The sequence below is a fragment of the Bison bison genome, unplaced genomic scaffold, assembly GCF_000754665.1.
Source record: "Bison bison bison isolate TAMUID 2011002044 unplaced genomic scaffold, Bison_UMD1.0 scf7180017864280, whole genome shotgun sequence".
NCBI classification, from domain to species: Eukaryota; Metazoa; Chordata; class Mammalia; order Artiodactyla; family Bovidae; genus Bison; species Bison bison.
This window is the reverse complement of record NW_011494852.1, coordinates 2,821,718-2,834,565: the sequence shown is the minus strand read 5'-3', so window position 1 is coordinate 2,834,565 and position 12,848 is coordinate 2,821,718. Positions and strand designations below refer to the sequence as shown.

The window sequence follows — 12,848 nt, the reverse complement described above, 5'->3', positions numbered from 1 at the left end:
CCTCCCCCCTGCCCCCCCCAGCTGCCCCTGCAGCTCCTTTCCAGGCCTGCCCAGTCATACTCCTGCCTTGCCCTGCCCCTTGGCCTTTACAGATTGCGGCTGTGGTTCAGAGAAAGGTCATCACTGAGAATAACTCACAACCTCAGCTCACCGAGGGGGATGGGGGTGGCTCCGGTTACCCCACTGTGGGTGCTACTGCAGGCACCCAGGGGGGTGTCACCCTGGCCCTGAAAGCCGCCCTCGGTGGGAGGGGGGCCATATCCTGACTGAGCGAAGCTGCTCCTGCTCCCTGAGGACTTCCTGGCCTGTCCCAAAGCCAGGCATACAGCAGGTGCTCAATAAACGTTGACCTGACTCCATGGGCCCCTCATCTGTGGCTTGACTTAGCAAAGGACATAATTCACCCACCACAGGCAAGTGCCATTACTTACATCCCAGAACTCGAACATGTTTTGAGGATCAATTCCAAACTCCTTCACTTTGGCCTAAAAAGGGGCAAAGGGAGAAAGAAAGAAGAAGCCGGGATTAGCTGCACGAGAACCTGCAGGCATGAGGAGTCATGCTGTCCAAACTTTAGGAGCAACACACCTTCCACAGAGCCCTCACTGGGGTGGGGCTGGAGCCACCTCTGAGCCCAGGGCAGCACCAGGAGACGCCCACCCCAGAATCAGATGTCCAGCCAGCTCACACCCAGCACATCGGTGGCCTGGTACTGGCCAAGCCCTCCTGCTGAAGGGGAGCTGCACACTCACTGCAAGGACCTGGCCCCCACACTGCTCTGCAAGAGCCACCGCCCAGACCCAATCCCCGGGACTTCTGGGAAACCGGGCCCCGGGCTGGAACCCGAGCACAGGCAGGGGCCACCTCCCAGGCCGGGGAACAGACAAACTGGACACCTGCCCAGCCCTTCCGATACTGGGATGGTGACCGAACCCCAGGAAGCCTTCAGGGGACGACCAATCTTATTCTATCCTCTACACAGACAGGGTCAGCAGCCCCCTCCCTAGACCCCACAGGAGACGCCCTACTGACCAGCTCTACCTGCAAGAGGCGGACAGCTGTGCTGTTTGGCCAGCCCTAAGATGTCCTTCTGTCTCCTCTCATAGGCAGGTCAGCACTGGAGGCATGGGTGGGGGTGGCACGGAAGGAGTGGGAGTCCAGAGAACCTGGGTGTGGTTCCAGTTCAGACCGCCCAACACAAGGCCCGCCACATAGCCAGTGTTCAACCAGGTTTGCCTTTCTTTTGATTCCGGGAGCGAAGCCCCAACTCCCACAGGCCTGCCCCCACCCCTACCTTGCACAACCTGGGGCCAGGAGGAGCTGGCACATGGGTAACCACCTTCTAATCCTTACATCACTGACTCATACAATCACTGGGCAAACTCACATCCCTTCACTGGGCTTAACTAACATCCTTACATGAGAAATAAGCCTGGCATGCCACAGTCCATGGGGTCGCAAGAGTTGGACATGACTTGGCGACTGAACAACCACCACCCGACCCGTACCTGGCACATCTCGTCTAGGGAGAGGCCAGTGTCAAGAGGCCAAGGGAGGTCACACGTGTGGAATGTTGTGGTTATCAGTCAGGCCCCGGGGAACGGGTGGGGTTAATGTGATCCCACTGACTGCAAGCCCCTCATGGAGCAGCAGCAGTTCAAAGTGGCAAGTATGGCTTGCAATTCACATCCCCCATAGGCAAGCAATCCTTCTTGGCTGAGCCAAGATCCCTGACGCTGTCAGCACATGTCAGCTCATGTACTTGGAAAGGCCATGACCCTGACCTGGCCAGGGCCCCAACCCAGGGTGGTGGTACAGGAACCCCTGTGGGCACTTACAGTGTTGGTAGACAGGGCAACAAAGTGTTTCGCGACTGCAGAAGGCTGCAAGAGATAAGCCAAGTTAGACCATACTCACCCTGGGAACCACCCCCAGGGACAGTGACCCTCCTGCCTCCGGAGAAACCCAGGCCCTGGGTGGGGCCCACCGCCCCCAGTACTCGATTCTGAGGCTGCTGGAGGAGGCCCAAATCAGGCAGAATAGGCAGAGGGGTCAGAGGCTGGCTGGCCCATCCTACCTCATGGGCACACGAGGCCCATGGTGCCTCCCCTGTAAACTTGGCAGGGCCAGGGGCAGAGAGGCTCCACAGGGCCAGTAGCCTTAAAGAAAGGGCCCTCAGAAGTTAGAGCAGGGTCTGCACCTTGGGCTTGTCTGGGCTGGCAAAGTCAAGTATCTTAACCAGAAAGGCTGCCTCCTGCTGCCAACTTCAGGGGAAACAGGACTACAGGGCTGGGCAGACCCACTCTGTCCTTCCCCGCCTGCCCACTGCCCATGAGCACTCACATCCTTGGCCGACAGGAGAAACCACTCCTTCGCTGTCTCTGCGTTCGTGATGGTCTCCTGGGTAGTGAAGGTCTGCAGAGAGTACAGCAGTTGGTCCCCAGCTGATACAGTCCTGAGCCAGAGCTCAGCAGCGGAGGCCACATGGATGCCCAGTTATCACACGGAGCAGTGCATGCGGGTCAGTGAGTTGCTCCACGTCACCTCCGCCCACATGTCCTCAAAGCCCCAATTAGTGTGTATCTGGGGCAGAGGCCTGGAAGCAGCAGCGTCATTCTGTGATTCCAGAACTTCACAGAGGAACCACAGGTCAAAGGTTAGAACATCCGCCAGGATAGCTGCTGTGGCCTGGGGCTCCTTCAGCCCAGACCTGGCTGTATCTCAAAACCCAGATGGAATTATCCATAATATTTAATGTGCATGGATATGAGTAAACAGGGTATAAATGACAAAAAAGCAAAATGCTTACGTTATCTGGGCCTGGCTCTGGGATGAGAAAGGAGCAGACGTTAGGGACAAATCTCTGAGAGGATAGGAATGGTCCTGGGCTGAGCCCAGATTCAGCCAAGTGAGTGGGCATGGCCTCAGATAGAGGCACACGTGGACCAGTGTGGGCTTTCATCGGGTGAACTGTGTTGGCCACCAGATAAGGAACGGTCTGAGGGCAGCTGTGCCCACCTGAGCCACAGAGCACAGCTCATTCAGAGCAGGCGGGAGGGTCCAGTGTGCAGGGCGGCAGCAAAGCACCCACTCCCCCCAACCCCTGCTCCCACCCCAGCGCAACAGGGCTGGGAGACAGGCCGGGGCTGAAGCCCATACCTTGGAGGCAATGATAAAGAGAGAGGACTCGGGGTTCAGGGTGGCCAGCGTTTTGGCAATGTGAGTCCCGTCAATGTTGGAGACAAACCAGACCCGGGGACCTTCTGAAGAGTAGGGCTTGAGGGCTTCAGTCACCATGAGGGGTCCCTGTGGGGAGATGGAGCATCAGAAAACAAGATGCCACAAGTGGTGAGAACAGCCAGGTCCCATCTCTGGGGGAACCAAGGCCGGATGAGACCCCCTCCTCTATCCCAAGGCAGCCCTCTCCTTACCAGGTCAGAGCCGCCAATGCCGATGTTGATGACGTCCGTGATGGCCTTGCCCGAGTACCCTTTCCATTCACCACTCCGGACACGCTGGCACAGAGCAGGGAGATGTCATCAGCCCAAACCCCGGAGTATAAACCGCTGTTCAAAAGCATCATTACTTCTGTATCCTTACACCTTAGTTCCAACTTCCAGGCCCTCAGAGAGGCCTACTGAGACCGTAGTGTCACATTCCTGCCACACTCAGGCAGGGACTAGACCCTCATCATCAACTAGACCCTCGTCCACCACGAGTAAGGGTAGGAGGGAGGGGCGATATCCCCATCTCATAACCAGCAACGTTATCAGAATTTGCAAAAGCAGCATGAACTTCCAGCAGAACCTAACATGACAGAGGCCAAGAGATGTGAAATGCCAAGTACTATGACCAGTCTGAGCCAGGGACAGAACGACAGACACGCAGCCAGCCTCCACGTGCTCCTAGGGAGTCTTGCCTGGCAGCCACACACTCTAGAGGCGTGGGTGCAGAGTGAGCCCTACAGAGGTGTGGGTGTCGTGAGCCCCCTGTGCTGCATAGGGCTGTGAACGTGAAAAGTGAAAGTGAAGTCGCTCAGTCGTGTCCGACTCTTTGCGACCTCATGGACTATAGCCTACCAGGTTCTACCATCCGTGGGATTTTCCAGGCAAGAGTACTGGAGTGGGGTGCCATTTCCTTCTCCAGTATAGGGCTATGAACCCACCGGAATACTGCAAAAGTGATGGAGCAGGACTTCAGAAGCCGGGTCATGACAGACCGCGCAGCTTCTGCCTCGCTCTCTCAGATCACTCACTTTGGGGAAACCATGTACGACATTACAAGAAGACATGGTTGTGTGAAGAAGCCACTGTGGTGAGGAATGGTGGCCTTCTTACAAAAGCCAGTGCCAACTCACCACCCATGAGTAGGAACCACCTTGCAAGAGAATCCTCCAGAACCCTTCAGATAACTACAGCCCTGGCCAACATCTTGAGTACAACCCTCAAGAGAGACCTCCCCGCTTCCCCCGAAAACCAAGACCAACCAGTTAAGCTTGAGTTTCTGACCCATAGACACTGTGTGCGTGTATGCGTGCTAAGTTACTTCAGTCATGTGAGACTCTTTGCGACCCTATGGACTGTAGCCCACCAGGCTCCTCTGCTCATGGGATTCTCTAGGCAAGAATACAGGAGTGGGTTGCCGTGCCCTCCTCCAGGGGATCTTCCCAACCTAGGGATCCAACCCATGGCTCTTACTTTCCTACCCTGGCAGGTGGGTTCTTTACCACTAGCGCCACCTGGGAAGTCTCCATAGAAACTTCAAGATGGTGAATATTTACTGCTATTTTAAATCAAGTTTTGATGCAATCTGTTATATAATGAATAACTAATACAGATTTTGACACTAGAAGTAGGGTATTATCATAAAAAAATTTAGAAATATAGGTAAAAGCTAAAAGAGCCCTCAGGAGAGTTAATAAAAGCCTGGAAGAGACTGTTAGCAGAGGTTTAAAAGTCCTCGAGGGGGTTGCTGATGTAGATTTAAAGAAACAGGAGGAAAACATTATTGGGAATTGCAAGAAAATCCTTGTTATATAGTGAAAGAAGATTTAATAACAGTGTTGACTGCATTAATCGGGGGAGGGTGAAGTAGGGCTTCTCTGGTAGTCCAGTCGTTAAGAATCTGCCTGCCAATGCAGGGGACACTGGGTTCAGTCCTTGGTCAGGGAGGATTCCACATGCCGTGGGGTAACTAAGCCTGCGTGCCACAACTACTAAGCCCAAGCACCTAGAGCCCGTGCTCCCCAAGACAGCCTCCCCTCACTGCAACTAGAGAAAACTCACACGTAGTAATAAGGACCCAGTGCAGCCAAAAATAATTAAGTAAATAATTTTTTTAAGTGGGGAAAGTAAAAGATGTATCCTATTATGATCTGGATGACCTAGCTACAGAGTTTTCAGGCTGTTACAAATTGCCTGGCTTCTTAGTGCTTACAGTAAAATGCAAGCAGAGAGAAATAAACTTAATGTAGAACTTTTAAACAAAAAGAAGCCAGCAACTGCAGGATTTGAAAACTCCCAGCCTCTCTAGGCAGTGATTCCAAAATTAAGAGATGGATGTGGCAAAGATCACGTCCAAGGTACTGTAACAAAAACTTCAAAAGGTAAAACAGATTATGTAGCTGTAAAGCTTTTGTTAAGACCTCAGCAAGAATTAAGGTGGTTACAGAGAATATTCTGGCTGAAGATAAGGGTTCCAAAGACTTTAAGAGTACTATCTTTGTGGTCTGAGAAGTAATGGTAGAAATGATCTTGAAGAAGTTTGTGAATGTAGCTTTTGTCTAATGAAGTGACCAACCCCTCTCCCCACACCAGTAAGCTTCATAGGAGACCAACAAAGTTTTTAAGATAATTGAACTGTTAGAAATATTACCAGTTTGGACTGAAAGGGACAGAGATGGTATAAAAGGAAAAAAATCTTTAAAAATCCACATTTCAAGGAATTCTCTGGCTGTCCAGTGGTTAGGACTTGGTGTTTTCATTGCCAGGGCCTGGGCTCAATCCCTGGTCAGGGAACTAAGATCCCACAAGCTGTGTGGCACAGCTAATAATTTTTTAAAGCCCACATTTCTTTTAAACTTTTTTTTTTAGCCACATTGCATGGCATGTGGGGTCTTAGTTCCCCAACCAGGGATCGAACCTGTGCCCCTTGCAGTGGAAGTGTGGAGTCTTCACCACTGGACCGGCAAGGAAGTCCCCCTCAAAACCCACATTTCTATAGGCAGTAAGCAGACTGAAAAAACTAGGCAGTTACAAACACAAACTACCTTTCATGTAAAAAAGATAACAGAGAGCAAAGCCAAAAGCCTTGAGGAATGAAGCCTTGAGTCCTAACCAAGCGTCTGGTGAATTTCAGAACTGCTCTGGACCTGGTGCTCTGTGACAACCTGGAGGGATGGAGTTCAAGAGGGACACATGTATGCCTATGGCTGATGCATGTTGATGTATGGCAGAGGCCATCACAAAACTGTAAAGTAATTATTTCCCAATTAAAATAAATAAAAAAGAACTGCTTTGGATCAATGATTCCTGTGTGCCTCCCACTTTCCTCCCTTTCTGCAAAGGAATTATCCTATATAGGTATCCTGTGCCTATCTCACCTGTATGTTGAGTGTGTGAGGGGAAAATAACTTGTCTATTTAATTCACATATCTTCAGATCGAAAGGAATTGCATTTGAGTTATGTTAAAGAAAATACAGATATATCTGAACCTAAATTAGATGATGAAGTTCTTGACTTCTAACTGACATTGTAATCTGATAATGGCATTAAGAGAAAGAGAATGGGGTATTTTATTTTGCATGTGGAAGGAACAGGATGAATTACTGGGAACCAGAAGGCAGACTATGGTAACCAACATCCAAGATAGTTCCCAGAGATCCTCACCTCCTGGCACTGCATTCATGATCTTGTGTAGTCCCTTCCCACTTTGATCAGAGTCAGAAAAGAAAGAGTAACTTCTAATGCTAGCTCAAGATAATAAAAGGGCTTGAGGCACTCTGCCTTGCTTTCTGTTGGAGCAATTGCTCTGGGAAAAATCAGCTACCTTGTCATGTTGCTGTTGTATAGTCGCTAACTTTTCAGATGCCATTTTCTCCTCCAGGGGATCTTCTTGACCCAGGATCAAACCCATGTCTTCTGCACTGGCAGATGGATTCTTTACCACTGACCCAACAGGGAAGCCCAAACCTTACTTCATGCATTTTAACCTTACTTTCATACTTTCTTCCCAAAGCAGCTGCTTTCCATACATCCATGATGGGATGAAATGGAGCTTAAAGCTCCATGCTAAATATATAATCATCAAGAAACAACTGCATGGTGTGTGTAAGTAAAATACAGATACTTTTCAAGAATGCTTCTGGAGACAAGAACACTGATCAAAAGCCCCTAAGAGTATAAAACTATACTAACAAGCTTACGAAATAACACTGTGGAGTTATTTTTTTTCACTCATAGAACTTTCATGGTCTTTTTCCTTTTAAACTTTTTCTTTATTATAGCAAAACAATGTTAGATTTCAGAAGGGAATAGGAATACTTATGGGCCTGCTAATATCTATAAAAGATACTACTATATTCACCTTTCAGAGGTTTCTAAAAAGTATGAAAGCAGCCAGGGTGTAACCATGCAAATACTCAATATAATGAGGACACCCAAATAGACTGTGAAGAGGTTCACAAGGTGAGGAACTAAAGCCTCCCAGAAATCAGCAATAACTGCTGGTGAAACATCTTGGGAGAAGATCTTCCAGCCCCCATCAAGCCCTCAGATGAATGTGACCTTGGGCCAACACCTTGACTAAAACCTTGTAAGACCAGAACCAGAACCAATCAACCGCAATGTTGACTGTTGTTTTCAGCTGCTAAATTCTGGAGTAATCTGTTACTCAGTGATAGGAAACTGATACACACGGCTTTCCCCAAACCAGTAAGACCCTGTAACTTTATTTCTTTCAGATAATAATCAACTGCCATGAGCACTTTTCCATCAACACAGAAAGAAAAATAAATTACTCAGCTTTTCAACCCTCAATCTCATCATCAGTTCTGTTAAAATATGGCATCCAAGAACGGAACCTTTGTGTATCTTTACTAGAACCACACATACCCTTTATTTGACCAGATGGTGTCTAACGAAACCCACCAGTTCTGTAACTTCCCTTTTTGACTTCACAGTATATCCTCAACAGAAGAGCAGGTCAATGCAGCTGTAGTTCCCTAATTACTAATGGTGCCCAGGACTACAGTATATGAACACACACTGATTTTAAATAAATAAGGGCAGGCTGTTTTCAGGTTTTGCCGGGACAATCAAGGTCACAGTGAACATTCTCACCCAATCTTGGTGAACTTTTGCGAGCACAGCCCTGAGGAGTGTTCCTCACCAGGGAAATGCTGCTATTCAGCAGCTTTTTTGTACTATAAATACCCATCAGTCTGAGTCAGGTACTCCAGCAGCCAGCTGTAAGGGAGGGTTCTCCTGCAAACAGCTTCCCAGACAACCAGTGCCACACACTTTCCACCTGGCATGCCTTTGCACACCAAGGTTGACCAAACAGAGCACCAGGCTTTATACAGAGCACAGCAGTTCTTGCGCTCACACCTGATAGCTGGAAACACCCTTTGTTGTTGTTGTTCAGTCACTAAATTGTGTCCCATTCTGTGACCCCACAGACTGCAGCATGCCAGGCTCCTCTGTCCCCCACTGTCTCCTGGAGTTTGCTCAGATTCGTGTCCATTGAGTTGGTGATGCTATCTAGCCATCTCATCCTCTGCCGCCTCCTTCTCCTCTTGCCTTCTCTATGACCCGTCTGACTTGGGTGGCCCTGCATGGCATGGCTCATAGCTTCACTGAGTTACAAAAGCCTCTTGACCACGACAAGGCTGTGATCCATGAAGAGGGGAAATGCCCTCCCCTCCACCCAAAGCCCATCACCAGCACCAACCACTATGAAGGGACATTCTGGAATTCAGATTCCAATCAGGATCCCAAGCCTTCCTCACCACGTGAAGTCCTACTTGGCTGCCTTTGCCTCTAGGATGGATGCCCAGATCACCTCCCACTATTTCAGTCAGAAGATGGCTCTCACCCAAAGTGACCAGACTTTGACCAGCCACACATGGTGGACACTGCTCCCAGGGAAAAGCTGACCAAAGCTTAGATTATCACTCCGAGAGCACGCATCATCCACACACAGACATGCACAGGCCTGCCCAAACAGTCCAGCCCACAGATATCACCCTTGCTCTATAGGCTTGAGGACGTCCACGAATTCTTGCAGAACCATTCCTGGCGTGGACACTGAGGCAATGGCAATATATATGGGGAACTCTCCAGAAGGACTCTGAGGCAACCCCAACACCCACAGAGGAAAAGGAGGCACAGTTCTGTGCATTAATGCTGAAGCAGGGACAAGCTGCATGTGTGTGTACATGTGTGGGTATGTGTGCTTCAAAGAAGAGATGACAGACAAGCTAGTGCACGCTCGGGAAACCTGTGCAAGATTTAACAGTAAATAAAGACTGCCTCCGGAAATCTGGCAGGGGTGTGGTCAAGAAAATCCTAAGTTTTAAATTTTATCTAGTTCTAGACCAGGAAATAAGGATCCATGACTTAAGAGGTTACAAAAAGCAAGTCTTTCCCCCTCCAGAGGCCTCACTTTTCTTTTCAGATCTCTGTCCTGGCCAGATTGTCACCGTGAGCCCGCAGGTGTTACAGTTCAAGGAGGCTGCTCCACGGCTGCTAGTAGTGGTTTCCCCGAGAACAGGGTTAGGGGAATCCGTGCCTTAGCAGAGACCCCCATGGCCAGCAATCACACACACTGCCCCCACCTCAGGTTATTGAGAGCTGGGGTCCTCTCCAAGGAGAGTGGAAGGGCAGCCCATCGGGACCCCTAGATTCCCAAATACAAGCACACACATGGCTAGTGGGAAGTCCACCCATACCTGGCAGAAAGACTTCATCTTCTCCAGGACTCTGTTGACCTCTGGCATCACATCCTTACCATCCACCAAAATGGGTGCGTTTGATCGGTTCCGAAGGGCCACGTGCAGCACAGCCCGATCCTGGGGGCAAGAGTCAGCGTGTGAAGGTCCTCGCCCCGGTGCAGCCACACACCCAGCTGCACCCAATGGACATCCAGGCGCTAAGGTCTGTTAAGTGTCTGGACTCATACAGAGAACCCACTGTGTGTTCACGGAAGTAGGGACCACCCCCAGGATCCAGGGGAGAGGAGAAGCAAGGCAAGTGCCCCTTGCTTTATGTGCTGCGGACAGTCACAAGGGGAGAGACCAGAATGGGCCTAGGACAGGCCCCGATGACCCCCGGATGTTCAGGGCATGAAAAGTCGAGGAAAGCTGAATGGAGTGAGCGAAGGCAGACTGGTGGCAACACAGGCCAGAGACAAGCAGTAAGTGGCTGCAGAGGACCAACGCTCACGAAGCCCAGTTTCATCTACCTGGTAAAAAGTTCATGGTGCTTGTTGGCACCTTTTGAAAAGTGTCCCAGCCACTTGAAAGTGGAGCAAAGCAAGCAACTCAACCTTCCCTCACCAAGTGTTCCATCACACCCACCACCGGAAACCAAAACAGATCCCAAGTCTGTGATAAGTGCCAGGCAGCTGGCCTTATCAAGTGAGAACAACAGTCCCATCAAGCTTCGGGCAGCAGAGGCCTTGAAACAAACACATCTGAGACTCTGGAGGGACAGGAAGGGATGATCTTAGGACTCCAACCCAGGGAGCGGATCGCTAAGGTGGAGGGCTTCATGCGACACCACCCTCACCCTGTCCAACCTCACTTCTGAGCCATGTTCTGTAGGCAATGAAATGACCCCTGCAGGAAGCCCTCCTTGATTGCAGCCTCCCTCAGACTGCCCAGCAGTGAAAGACAGAATGTTTGAATCCTGAATCTGCCACTTAGAGAATGACATTAGATAAGTGACTTGATCTCTGAGTTTCAGGTTCCCCGTGTGTAAAAGGAGACTAGTAACATTATGAGCTTGACGCTCTGCATGCTCAGTGATTCTTATGCCTCCAAGGCTTCCACAGCGATTCAGGAACAGGGTGGCCCAGACCTGGCCCTGCCATAGCTTCCTGTTGACTCCTACCACTGAGGAGATTGATTTTGACAGGAGTCTGCTTTTCACTAATTAAACCTGCAGCAAGAACAGATCAGAGTTAATTTCTCTGACCATGTCTTGAGATGCCCTCTCCCTGCAGGCTTGAGAGCTGCTGTCCCCAGGCAGACATAGACACTGGAAGCCATCCACACTTACCAGACCTAGACTGCAGGCTTGGGGAAGACACACCATGGGGTGTGTCTGGCCCTGCAACTTGCTTGAGGAAACAGACCTTCAGGTCCCTCGTTAAGCAAAAGCATTGCCTAAGAGAAGGAGTATGACACAAGGCGATGCTGCTAACAGTCAGACGCACCCCAAAGGGAACCAAGAGGCTGTGGAGGGTTTGCAGAGCCTGCTGTCCATTAGCCAGCTCACCTCAGTGAAGTTGATCTTCTCACCAGTAAACATGCGCTCCCGGGCGGCCTCCACACCCCTGGACTTAGCCTGAGAAGAGAAGACACTGAGACCTGGTCCCACCCACGACGGTCAAGAGTCCAAACCCCCAAGCAAAAGGCTTGGTGCAGATCCCCAGTGGGACTGAAGGATGGCTGCAGCCTGACGCCCTCCCCCACTGCCTGGGAAGGGTCTGCTCAGACATCTGGGCACTGGGTCCCCTGGGATGCCGGTCAGAACCTGAGCCGGGGCAGGGGCACAGAGGCAATGACTGAGATCCACTAAGAGAAGGAAGTAAAGATGCTCAGGAATCTGGGGGCGCCAGGAGCCCTGCTCGCCTGCCACATCATGGGTCACTGGTCAAGCCTTCCGAAGCAGAACATTACCACGTCCACCAGCATCTGCATCACAGTCTCCGTCACCAGGTTCTTGGAGTAGTCCACCAGAATATGCCCATGGTTGGTGTTGAGGTTCAAGCTGCAGAAAGATAGCAGAAGCTGCCCACCATCTGCTCCCTGACAAGATGCTTCCAGAAAAAACATCCTCCCCGTGCCAAATCCAAACAAGCTTCAGCTGGCCAGCACAGTGGTGTCTTCTGTCACCTGCCCGCCCACTCGGCTGACCTGCAGCAGGAGCAGCACAGTGCAAGCTGCAGACGCTGGGTGAGGGGCCCTTGCTCCCCTAAAACTGAGCTGGGGGATGGGAAGACAGAGTTGGGAGCGCTGCCACCGCCTTGGCCAGGGAGTGACCATTCTGGCCCAGGGCTCCTGAGACCCAACCTATTCAGGGAAGGCCCCGGAGAACAGGGCTGGCCATCAGGGACCTCAAATCTAGCGCCACAGATCTCCTCTGCCCAATACCTGCACCAACGGGTTGGCCATTCCCAACCCCCAAGATTTCCTCTTTTACCCCTGTTCACGGGTCTCCGGATCTAGCCTCCAGGGCAGGAATCACAGCCCCACCTCTCCAGCGTTTCACCACGACTCTCCGCAAATCCCACGGGCCTGTCCCACCCTGACCACACCCTGCGGATGGTCCATTCTAAGCCAGGATCGCATGAAGTGGGGAGCAGCCCTTCCGCGCCTGCTGCGTCAGCGAGGGCCCTTGCTCACAACCGCGGAAGGATGGGCTGCTTCAGCCGGCCGGGACTGCTGGGCGGGTAGGGGAGGAAAGAGAGATGTCCCCTGGAAGGGAAGCGGAGGAGGTGGGGAACTCTTCCAGACGAAGCTGCCGGGGCCCCGAGACCTCCAGCGAGCACCCGGAAACCTGCTTCAAGGAGGCGTCAAGGACGAAGTGCGGCCTGGGCCCAGGCCCGGATCCACGGCCGACCC

The 12,848-nt window shown here is 51.3% G+C and overlaps 1 protein-coding gene across 2 annotated transcripts in view; it reads right to left on the bottom strand.

Moving 5' to 3' along the window:
- Positions 1-12,848, bottom strand: part of GPI (glucose-6-phosphate isomerase) — a 33,134-nt gene that overhangs the window by 15,630 nt on the left and 4,656 nt on the right. For both annotated transcript variants that reach the window (XM_010848953.1, XM_010848954.1), the window contains 8 exons: positions 11,904-11,994; positions 11,500-11,568; positions 9,951-10,070; positions 3,432-3,515; positions 3,160-3,306; positions 2,344-2,415; positions 1,839-1,883; positions 432-485 (listed from right to left, as the gene is read on the bottom strand). In XM_010848953.1, coding sequence (XP_010847255.1) covers positions 432-485; positions 1,839-1,883; positions 2,344-2,415; positions 3,160-3,306; positions 3,432-3,515; positions 9,951-10,070; positions 11,500-11,568; positions 11,904-11,994 — 682 coding nt within the window. The remainder of the gene's footprint in view (positions 1-431; positions 486-1,838; positions 1,884-2,343; positions 2,416-3,159; positions 3,307-3,431; positions 3,516-9,950; positions 10,071-11,499; positions 11,569-11,903; positions 11,995-12,848) is intronic.